At 37.4% G+C, this 12214-nt stretch overlaps 1 protein-coding gene across 1 annotated transcript in view; it reads right to left on the reverse strand.

Annotated features, from left to right (window-relative positions):
* LOC101861446 (U5 small nuclear ribonucleoprotein 200 kDa helicase) overlaps positions 1-12214 on the reverse strand; it is a gene marked incomplete in the record, with an annotated part of 45488 nt that overhangs the window by 16307 nt on the left and 16967 nt on the right. The window contains 14 exon segments of the mRNA XM_013084033.2: positions 410-560; positions 1448-1638; positions 2612-2692; positions 3194-3346; positions 3875-4053; positions 4422-4524; positions 5322-5426; positions 5774-5954; positions 6598-6659; positions 7575-7724; positions 8503-8761; positions 9211-9269; positions 10703-10873; positions 11250-11405. Of these exon segments, the coding sequence (XP_012939487.1) occupies positions 410-560; positions 1448-1638; positions 2612-2692; positions 3194-3346; positions 3875-4053; positions 4422-4524; positions 5322-5426; positions 5774-5954; positions 6598-6659; positions 7575-7724; positions 8503-8761; positions 9211-9269; positions 10703-10873; positions 11250-11405 (2001 nt within the window).

Below are 12214 nucleotides of genomic sequence, written 5' to 3' on the forward strand. Positions count from 1 at the left end.
TCAACCCGCAGTTCAATCCTTGCCAGTGACGTTTTTTTTCAATTATGTTTTCAATACTCCCTGACCATAGGATAGGTAAGAATTGATACTTAATCTTCTTGAATAAGGACAAAAAATTTATAAGGTCCCACGTGGGGGGTTTTGTATGTTAAAGATTCATTGGTGGTTCTAAAATTGAAAAGAGTAGGCCCTACAAGCCGCCATCTGGACAAAATTCTAAATTCCTTCCTTCCCAAAACTGAAACCATACTAATCAGAATAAAATATTTAGAATAACTTCAAAAACAGCACATGGCTGCTCGCCAGGAAAGGGATGACTCTTTAAACTGTCTTCACAACCAGCAGGTGTCATATTTGTTTTACTTAAAACTGTCCTTACAACCGAGCATGAGACAACTGTTTTACTTACTTTGCCCATTTTGGGAAGCTTCAACAGCTCACCAATCTCGTTGTGATTCAGGTCATAAAGGCGTTCAAAAGGGAAGTTCCTCTTCTCAATCTTCTTCACTACTTGCTCAGGAATCTTTCGGAACTGCCTTAAAGGAGTCATTGACTGCCACCTGGAAGAGAAGTAACAATAAGTAAAACAGAAGCAACAGAATATATGTAAACACCAAGAAAAAAAGCAACTGAATATATTTGTAAAACTTCACCTAGAAGAGAAGCAATAGAAGGATGTAAAATTTTCTGAAAGAAAAGCAACAGAATATATTTGTAAAAAACTTCACTAGAAGAGAAGTAACAGCATATATATTGTTGGCCAGCCGTTCAAAACTGAAAATTTTTTAAAAGAATTGAACAGTTTTTTCTCTCCCCTAAAAAAATATTGCTTTCTGGTCTTGGTACAGTTGAACAGCTTTCGGAGGCTACATAAAAACTTGACCAAGAAGAGAAGTGACAGAACATATATGTTAAATTTCACCTACAAGAGAAGCGACAGAAAATATATTCAAAAACTTTCCAAGAAGTGAAGCGACAACATACAAATATGTTTATTTATGTACAACATTCATCTACAGCAGAAGAAATAGAATGTATGTAAAAAACTTCCCCTTGAAAAGAGGTTACCACAATACAATGATGGTGTCAAAAACAAATGGACTCGGCTCATGTAAACTAACACAAAAATGGCCATTTAGTGCTGGGGAAAAGTAAGACAGTCAGACAAAAAAACCACAGGGAAAGTAATGAAGTAGGACCTACCAGTAGCGCCATTCAACCATCCATTTAAAAAAATGTCAATATAGGGGAAAAAAAGATAATATGTATATTTAGACACCAGGTTTTGTATCTGTGTTTGAGTGATATGAAGTATTTCCTTACAGCTGTAAGAAAGTTCTGATAAAGGAAACAAAGGGGTTCCAAAAAGAAATAGAAATCCCAGATGTAGCCGTTAGTGCATGACACCTTCCATATATATCAGGTAACAGAATCCTGATAAACTCACATGCGTTTATCCACCATCTTGCAAAGGGCCAAGGCTTTGTCCACAAGCTGGGCCCAGCCATGGTACAGACAGATCTCAAAGATGGCTCTCATCAACCGACCAGCAGACTGGGTGATGAACACCATATCTACCATCAGGGCAAAGCCATCCAGTTTCAGTTGGGAGATGTATGCTTGCAGGAGGACATTTACCTGTACACAGTATTAAAAAACACAAATAAATGTCTGAATAGTTTTAGTTAAAGTTTTACGGCACTTGGAACAGTTAGATCATATAAATACTAAAGATAAGAGGTGTTACAAGAGCGCAGAGTACATAAAACAGAAGGAGAGATAAGGACGATAGATGTTTACTAGGAAAGCAGGAGCAAACCACACCAGAGCACCCGTCAACTACCCAAAAATATCTGAATAGAAAGAAGAACATACAGTTGGGCACACATAACACGAACATGGAAAAATCACACATAGCTCATCCAATTTGTTATTCCCCGACTGATATCTTTTGCATTTGTCAGACTGTACATCGGCAAAGAAGTGATCATGTAGTGCTGAAGAAAAAGCAAGACAAACAGACAGAAACAACAGAGAGAAAGTAATGGAATAGAACATACCAGAGATGCCCTCCAACCCACCACCAAAAAAAATGTAAAACACTGACATCACTCACAAATCTTAATTATCTTTCTTTCTTTTTATTTTTCGCAGGTGTAAGACAAGATGGCAACTCCAACGTCATGTGATAACGATTTTATACAGAGTTGAAAATTATTTGATTCAGACACCATATTTCATACCAGATCAGCAAATCAGTAAAGACACAACACCGCTGCTTTTACAATACATTGGCTCCTTGTTAAAGCCTGTATTGCAGTAATGTGCTATAAGTGTCATTTACTACAAAAGTATGTTTTATCTTGAAATTTACACTAAATTAAGAAAAGACAAAGTGTCTTGAGCCATAAGCGAGTGGGTGCTATAGAAATGAAGATGATGGATTATCATAGTACAAAAGTAAGACCCACCAGGGGCACCCTCCTACCACTTGCAGGTAAAAGAAAAGGATGAGAGGCAACATGGAATTGATGAGAACTGCTAATTCTATTGAGAATAAACAATAAAACTAATTCAAACTCTGACATCCAACAACCAATAAACAACATACCTTTGCACTGGGTTCTTCAATGCTCTCCTTGATTGGAATTGGGACCCTCTCCAACAGTCTCATCAGCTCCAGTTTTTCCTCCTGATAACAACACAGACACACACAAAATAAACCATTGAAAAAACCCACAGGAAACAAGTGCCCATAATAAAATTGAAATTCCACACAGGACACTTTCCACAAGAATATTTAACTCTACTGCCATTACTATTAAGACATTTTATCTCAACAGTTTATTTTTTCTCTAAAATATTTTTTCCTAGACCAAAAGATTGCAATATTCTTCCAAAATGTCTAGAATATTTGAGACAAGTAAAAGTATGAGTAGAAAAAAAAAACAACTAAACAAAAAGTGTGAGTTAATTATGAGAGTGTTTCAGTAATGTGAAAATACTTGCACATAGCTGAAACTCTTATAATACAAGGCCTATCTGAAAATAACCGAATAAATAGTTTTTAAGTATCCTGATACAGCTTACTCTTTATCTACAAACACCATTATGTTACTGAAGAGATTAACACGCCTGGAAACATGATGACGTTCTAGCAACAAAGTCATACAACGAGCAAACAAAAACTTACCTCTCGGACAGAGATGTACTTAAACTCAGAGGACAGGGAGAAGACCCGGAACAGCTCAATCTCACTCAGTGTGGGTTTCATCAGCTGGTTGTACGTAGCCATGCTCTCGTTGGTGATGTAGTAGTGGCTGGCAATACGTCCCAATTCGGACACCTGAACAAAGGAAAAAAACCAACAACATACCACTTGAAATTATTTTCACGGTCAAAAGTATTGACTTACAAACAGATGTAATTAAGTGACAAGTGACAAACAGCATGCAGAAATACAGAATATTGCATATACTTCCAAACTTCACATACATCCCCCCACCAAATAAATAATTGAAATTTATTTCTAACATGCTATTGGTAAAAATTATCACCATCATAACATAATGTACTTTGTGCAAAAAAACCCAGATTGAATTCCATTTATCAAAATAACGTGTTACAGATACACTTTAAAAAATGGATGGCTCATAAACAATATTGCCTCTGCTCCTTTTCCCCCAAAAGTCTTTATATGGACGTTTGAAATCCAACCCCAAGGGGAAAAAAATAATTTTTCTTTAAGTTTTAAGAAACAATTGAAAGAAAAGAAAACATAAAAAAATTTAAACTTTTCGTAAATGAAGAAAATACAAAGAACCCCCTCTAATTGCATGTGTAATCCATGCCTGCCAAAGTTTTCTTTCCTCACCTGAAAACTCCCGGTCTTTCTGTCATACTTCAGGAGCCCGTTCTTGTCCAGAAGGCAGGCTGCAGTGTGGACCAGGTCCCTTCTTCTCTGCTGCAGCAGGGGGTCATCCTTCAAGGTGTCATGAGAGACGCCGTACAGCGTCGGGTTACGCAGCATTCGGATGTACAGGTACGTGTAGCCTGAAGGAGAGAAACCAAAAGCAAAATGTTGAGAAAATAAGTTTATCTACAAAGCCTTCAAAATGAGAAACAGAAAAGCATTCCAGGAACAGAAACAAAAGGCAAGATTTCAATAACTTTTTTTTTTTCAAAAGCCGTTTAATTGTGCAACGGAAAAGCAGGATTAATCGAATAAGTATAATAAATAATATGATCTTTTCATCAAATTTCAAAACCTTTCCATTAGAAACCGTAAGATGCAGTTTCACAAGCTGAAACACTTTCGTCTATACCATAATGAGAATTTTTCTGATGTCAACAGAACAACTATCCAATAACAATACAATGTAGAAAGACTCTTTTCACAACAGAATAAATAATGTCCTTACCAAGCCAATCCACCGCTTCCTTGATATTGTGAACTGTGCCCAGCACCACCTCAGCATTCAGATTGTCAGCAAGTTTGTTGATGAACTGGCTTTCAATTGGCAACTGGGAATAACAAGCAAATGTACAAATAAAGGGTTATTATTGCAGATGGGACAGACTCTGACAAGTAAAAAAAAACCCACAAAATAACCTATTCACATCTCAATAAGGTTGAAAATGTCTATGTCTATAAGAAACAGATCAAAGCCATAAAAAAAGTTCCAAACTGGAGACAGATGCACAATCATGCATATGTGAAGAAGAATAGTTTATTGCTTACGCTGCTGACAAAAGAAAGTTGAAAGACAAAAGACTGAGTGGGATTCAGGCATTCCTGTGGTGAACTTGCTAGGGGAGTAAAACAAGCCAATGTCATTACAATGAAGCTACAAAACATATCTATCATGTGCATAGTAAATATCAGAAACAGGAATGAAATATGATCTGTGAAACAGACATCCATGTTGAGGAAACAAAGTGTGCCTCCGGAAAATTTTTCTGATCCACTAGCTCAACATAATCAGTTACACATAACTGTATCTATGCAACCTCAAAACACCTTGTCCGAGTCAAAATTTTTAAGAGGCTATTTAGATGAATCAGCCACCTCTAAACAAGCGTATAACCAGTATAAGACAAACTTTAACTTGACAACCACTGGAAAAAACCAAAACAGAAAGTCATAAGAACACCAGGCCCATTGATGTGGATATACAGACAAAGAACACTTGACATTCCTGGAGACAGCTGGAGAGACTGTCCCAGGATAGTGGTGACTGGGGAGAGCTTTTCGGTGGCTTTCACTCCACAAGGGGCCAAACTCTTAAGTAAGTAAGTAAGCAAAACAAATTTATACTCACTTGCTGGTTCATCAGAGACAGGTAATACTGCAGCTCACTGTGATTGGTGATCATGATTCCTTCTCCCTTTGTGTCATACTGAGGACGACCTGCTCTGCCAAGCATCTGAAAGAGGTAAAAATAATTTTTTTAAAAGCTCATTCTCTTATTCTTTTTTTCTTATTCTCTTGTATTGCAACACTTGCTGGCTGGATTGAGAGAATAACAAGGTTTACCTACAACTTCAAGGATTTTGGCTGATCAAACTTATTAATATGATGCAAATGTGAATGGTCGACAGTTACAACTGACGGACAAGTTTTCAGACTTCTTTAAAATGATTGGGCGGGAGGGGGGGGAGAGGACCGAACACAATCAATTAAACAACTGTTTTAAACTGAAAAGTGGCATCCAAGAACAATCACAAACAATAACTATAATAAGCAACTAGTGACTTCTACAGCTGTACCCACCTGCAAGACATCAAGAGCACTGAGCTCCACCCATCGGCCTTTCTCCGGGCTGTAGATCTGTGTCCCCTTGATGATGACCGTGTGTGCCGGCAGATTGACACCCCAGGCCAGGGTAGAGGTGGACACTAGCACCTGGATGTGACGATCGGTGAACAGATCTTCCACCAGTTTCCGGTCCACTCTGCGAATGGGAAATGATAAAGAATGTTACGAGTACCATTTTTAATTGTAAACTTACAAACTTCCTCTTTAACATTTCAAAATATCTAACATTTTAGTTTTAGTTGATTTTGAGTAAAAAGAATCACATCGACATAGTTACGGTCATATAGTGCAGGGAAGAAGTAAGACAGACAAAAAACAACAGAGGGAAAAAAAAGAAGTAAGACCTACCAGCGGTGCCCTCCAACCACCCATCAGTTTAACGCAAGGGAAAAGTAACACAGACAGAAACAACAGAGGGAAAAAAAAAGAAGCAGCACCTACCATAGCTTCCCCTCAACCACCTGTGGCTAAGTGTAACAAAAGCAAGGTAACCATAACTAACTACACATACAAACATCTATTACTTTTTCAAATGTCAAAAGCAAGACCATAAAAACTTATATCAAGATGTAACAAATGCTGAGTTTAAGCACAATTTTCACCCAAACTCAAAAGTGCTCAGCACATTACAAAAAAGCTACTTTAACAAATATTTTATGATGGTTTAACGCAATCATATGCAAGTGCAGGTAAGATTTTATCAAATAGCAGCCTATACCGATTTCTAATTTGTAGTTAAAACATTCTTTAGCCATATATAATTCTGCCAGCTGACTTACTTATTCATTCCAGCATGATGAATAGCAAAGCCATAAGGAAGAAGATCTTTCAGCTCTGAGCTCTGAAAAGCAAACAAGAGTCCAGTAAGACAAAATGAAACTACAGACTAAGTTAAAATATATATAAATATTTGGAAAGGTTAAAAAGATACAAAGAATGCATGTACATGGTCCTTGAACTTGTCCATAATCGTCACTTTGATCACACACAAAAGTGACCATAACAAATGGCCGCTACAGACAGGGTCTCAGTTATGGCAACTTACTACATCCATGAAACTGATTTCTCACATGGTACGTGTAACTCACAAACAACAAGACCTTTTTTTTGTTTTATTGAGTGACTGGAGATGAACCATTGGCTTGGCGAGACTTGACAAAACCAACAGACTGTTAGAATATGAAATCATAGTTTAATCTCTCCATTTCATTTCTATCAAGATTATTATCTATCATAAGAGCTTTTTAAAAAAGAAACACTACTAGCAGAATCAAACAACCCCGTTCACGAAACAAAACTATCAGAAAAACAAAAAAAACCCTGAGACAGGCAGTCAATAGCCACAGTAAGACGGATGCCATACTTCCAATTTTATAGCTGCATGACGATCACTGAAGTCAGCAGCAGTGTGTCATTACTGACTGTTACAAAAGGGACAGGTGGCAGCAGTGTGCTCGGTTCATTGCACATTAGCATATCATTGGGTAAGTCTTGTATAAAGTCTCACCCCTTTTTGTTTTTTTTGGGTTGGGCCTAGCTAAACGATAAACCCATCTGCTTCTTAGCATTGATTTAACATACACATTCATGTTTTAAAATATTGAAAAAATGCAAAGGTAAACAAAATAGATCATAACTGTTTTAGGCACATAAAAGCGTCAAGTCCTCAAGAAAAGAAATTTTAAACATCTATGGAAAAAGAACAAATGTAATAAGCTGTCAGTCTTATGTTAACATCTCCACATCCAATTCATACCTTGACTTGATCTGCTTCTTGTCGCAGAACAACAGTGGAAGCTGATCCTTCTTTCATGAACAGGCCTAAAGTGTCCTTCTCCAAACACATATCTCGTATGGTTCTGGCTGTCTTCCCGGTCTCCTTTCTCGAGTGGACAAACACCAGCACCTGGGAGAAGACAAAAAAAAAAGTCATGAAGAATGCAGGGTAAAGGTAAAGCAAAACAACTGAAATCAATTTTAGAACTGCACCATTAAGAATCAAAACAAAACATAATTAATCAAAACAAAGCACACCCCCCCCCCCCCCAAAAAATTTTTTTATTTTAAATGTTGGGTTAAAGTAAAGCCCAATCCCCATTTCAAATGTGCTTAACCTGAAGCATAATAATGTAGTCCCAATATCACTATAGGACGGTTCTCTCTTACAAGAACAGGAAACAGTTGGCTTTAATTTTCGTCATGCACAACGGCGCATGTGTGCCATACTCAGAACATTTCAATTCAGCGTGTGCATCGTCTTTCAACAGCATTCATACCTGAACATAACAGTCGCAATCCTTCTAGATTCCCATTTCAGTTTTAAGAACCTGCTAAACACCTAAAACTAATATAGACCAACAGCAATAAAGGAAAAGACAACTGAATTTGATCGTTTTTAGCAACACTTCAAAACTCTAAAAGGAAATATACCAGTAAATGAAGACTTCAAAGGAAAAACATGTGGAGTCCATTTCAGATATATAATTTTCATAATATCCTTCAGAGTATTTAAAATGAACAGAATCTACAACGGGCAAAAGGACAAATTTTTTACTGATATGGTAAACAGCAGCCCCAGTCAAAATATTTTGAATTCCAGAACTTCTAAGTGACATCACAGCCTTTTCTATTGAATTCTTTACATTTATTAGAAAGATTAAAAATTTAATGAATGCATTCATTACCTGATTTTTTCCTGCATGCTCAATGACTTTCTCGTACACAATGTCATTCATGAGCTGGAATCTCTTGATGGCCTTTTTCTCGGTGACCCCGATGAACTGCTGCTCCAGCGGCACAGGCCTGAAGCTGTTGTCGAAGAAGAAGAGTCCCTCCCTAGGGTCCACCCGCAGGAAGGCTGCCACATCCTCATAGTTGGGCAGTGTTGCACTCAGACCCACCAGTCGCACATCCTCCTGGGTAGTCTCGATGTTGCGGATAGTTCTGGAGAAGAGATTTGTTTGTTGGTTTTTTGTTTTTTCCCAATTTGTTTGAGTAAAGAACATTTCTACGGAAAGTGTTGTTTCATTTGTTTGAGTAATGAAAGGGAATCACATCCACATAATAACTAACATTTCATGTAGGAAAAAAGCAAATCAAACTGACAGGAACAAAAACCCCCCAAAAAAACAAAAACAGAAAAGAAGCAAGACCAACCACTAGCACCCTCCGCTACCCACAAAATTGCAAAGAGGAAGTGATTAAAATCACCATTTTAAAAACTTTCTTACCATCTGATTTAGGATGAACAAAACATGACTTACACTTGAAAGCAAATGTGAATAAAAACAAAATAACATACACGCTCAACTAAAGATACCATTATGGGAATCAACATTATTTCTTTTATATCTTAAATATCTAAAGAATAAAAACAAACAAACAAAACTCACCTGGCAACAAGAGCTTCCAGAACGGGTCCTCTGTCATCATGAAGCAGGTGAATCTCATCCTGAACAGAAATAAACAGACCGTATCATTAAGATTGTAAAAAAAAACCCAACAACACACACACAACAAATACAACACCCCCCCCCCCCCCCAAAAAAAAAGATGACAAGACAGACAACTAAATCCTTTTCCTACCGAACAAATTCTCCAGGAGTGGTTTCCTGTCCCCATTTTAAGTTCGGAAATTTATAAAATGTGTATGCTGCACATACCAGTCAGAGCAGAACTTAAAGATTTCCCCTGAAATTTTTCTCAGTCTGCAGTTTATCATTTTCTTCTGTCTGAGCAATTTTGATAGTTTGTCGACATTGACAAAGCCAACAATATCTTTTCCCACCACCTAGCCAGCCTCCTCATGGACCTAGACCTATTTCCCATATGGTATGTCTTTGTGAAGGTACTTGACTGAGGAAACAAATGTCTACCTTTAATTCTTGTCACCATCTGTAAGATAATCTCCCTCTAATTCCCTTGTCTAAATGTCATCAGAATCAGTACTATATGCACTTTCAATTGCTTTTTCTTTACAATCGATATCCACAATAAGCTCATTTGACTGTTTATCTGCTGTGTAGGATCACTTTGCCATTGTTCAAATAGTTCACATCAACTGAACTACATTCAAATAAGAACTAAACCAATTTAGTTCTGGCAATAGAGAAAAAATCCAGAACCTTTCAAAAGCTCGCACAAGGACTCAAACTTTATTGGTCATATTGTCAAATACATGAAGTTTTACATAAAGTGCAAGATCTGAATAATTTCAGAAATATCAATGTCCATATATATCCAGAAAATCAGCACCTCTGATCAGATCATATTAAATGAGAGTGCTTTTCTCAGTTGTTTTGGCAAGGGAAACCACTATATCACTTCCAGCAGGGAATCCACATGTGTGGGAACTTGGGGCCTATTGTGAGCACAGGGAATCTCCAAATGTCAAGAGTCTTAGTTCTCATCTTTAACCTACTGCTGCGAAATGTCCAATAAATTGGAAAAACAAAAAATTAATCACTCAATATTTTGCGTTACCTGTCTTTCAAAATTCCCATGGCAATAGAAAAATTTGTTTGTGGCCCTCCAGTATCACTGAACACATGTTCTTTAAAACATGTACATGAACCATCCATCTTGAGGCATTCCCCTTTCAAGCAAGTTTTACACAAAGAGCCACCAGCGTCAACACACACGAAAAAGAATTCTATGGCTATGGTGTATACTGTCCAGTGTATCCTTCTGATGGTGCAACAATAAAGTGGGTCTATCATATAACAAATTCATTGTCTTATTTCAAAAAGGCTTAGCTTTTGATATACCTGTTTTAGTTCTTTTCTTTTTACTTCTACTCAATGTGACCAAAACAATCTACAGTTTCAAATTAAAAAAAGGCAAAATGACTGAAGACAAAGCAGCGAAAAAATGGTCACCACATACAAATATGACCAGCCTGACAAACTGGGTGTAGGTTTTCTCCCCTCCCTTGCGGGTGATGATGTCCCACTTCTCCGGGGTGCACACAATCACTTGAGTAGCTGCAATCTGTTCCCTGGTCAGCTGGTGATCTCCTGTCAGTTCTTGCACACGAATCTTGTAGGAGGCAAGACGCTGGAAAGACAAGGTATATTCATTTTGAAAAACCCATTCCAACATACTTTGACTTTTTTTAAATTTGCTGGTTCACCAAGCAGAGCCAGTTATTTGGCTGATTTTAGTTCCCTGTTATAATTATAACCTTGATTAAATATCCAGTGACAGCTCATTTTATCCCGTTAACCCTATCCTCCCTCCGGTACACAACTAATACATCACTGCATGATATTGAGGTGTGTGTTTGGCGCACAGAACAGTAAAAAATAAAGGTAGTCACACTCAGGCCTGCACTTAAGTCATAGCAATAAGATCCATTCACACTCTTAACTAAAAGAATAGTCAACACTGTCGCAGCATATATAAGAGAAGACTAGACTGGCTTGCCACTCACGTCTGAGAAGTTTCCAACCATTTCTTGTGCCAAAGACTTCATCGGGGCAATGTATATGATCTTGAAGTCATCAGCATTTATAGTTCCATCAGCATTGACGTGCTTTCCAATTTCCCTCATGATTGTGAGAAGAGCAACATTGGTCTTTCCTGCACCCTATTTAAACAAAAACGTCAATACTGTTGTTAATCTTTGCATAAATTAGCAAATAAGCATCACACATAAAATAGCTTACACAATACGAATCAAGCACAAACTCCGATACCTTAAAAGAATTGTAAACACCCTGGACAAGCTCTATTTAACTTCTGTTCTTTAACAAATTAAAAGAATTAAACTCAGGGCTTCCGATAAACAAAGCAGAAAAGTAAAGAAAATTCAATACCAGTGGCTTTTCTGCCCCCTAGCAGGGTCCATGGGCAATGTACCTATAGAGATTCTTATGGGCAAAGCTCCTGGAGAAATTGAAATTTTAGCATTACAGGGGTTGAGAATTGCATTTGGAAGCCTGTTTGAAGCGATTGCCAACAACACATAATAATGTACCCATATGTTCACTAAGAGTTGGTCTCGTTTTATTGGATTACGTTATTTTTCAATACAGTTGGTTCCTTGGAAATTCAGTTGCAAGCAGAGAATAAAGCAGCACTCAGATAATGAAGCAAAATTGCAATAAAAGGAGAAAAGTACTTTCTCAAATTTACAGACAATTAAATCATACCCGTACGAAGCTAATCTTTTAAAAAATGGGAAAATAGCAAGACTCCTACTGTTTCATTGCGATTTCACTTGCATTCATAAACATAGACAAACCAGAGATAGTGTATATTTAAAAGAAATTCCCAAAAGCCTGCATTAGTCCAACTCCAATAACTAAGTCGCATCATTCAGTCACAAGACCCTTGGACAAGTAAAACTCATACAAATGACAGGCTTTCAGCATTTACAACAATAACAAATCCCCC

Source organism: Aplysia californica, unplaced genomic scaffold, assembly GCF_000002075.1.
Source record: "Aplysia californica isolate F4 #8 unplaced genomic scaffold, AplCal3.0 scaffold00269, whole genome shotgun sequence".
NCBI classification, from domain to species: domain Eukaryota; kingdom Metazoa; phylum Mollusca; class Gastropoda; order Aplysiida; family Aplysiidae; genus Aplysia; species Aplysia californica.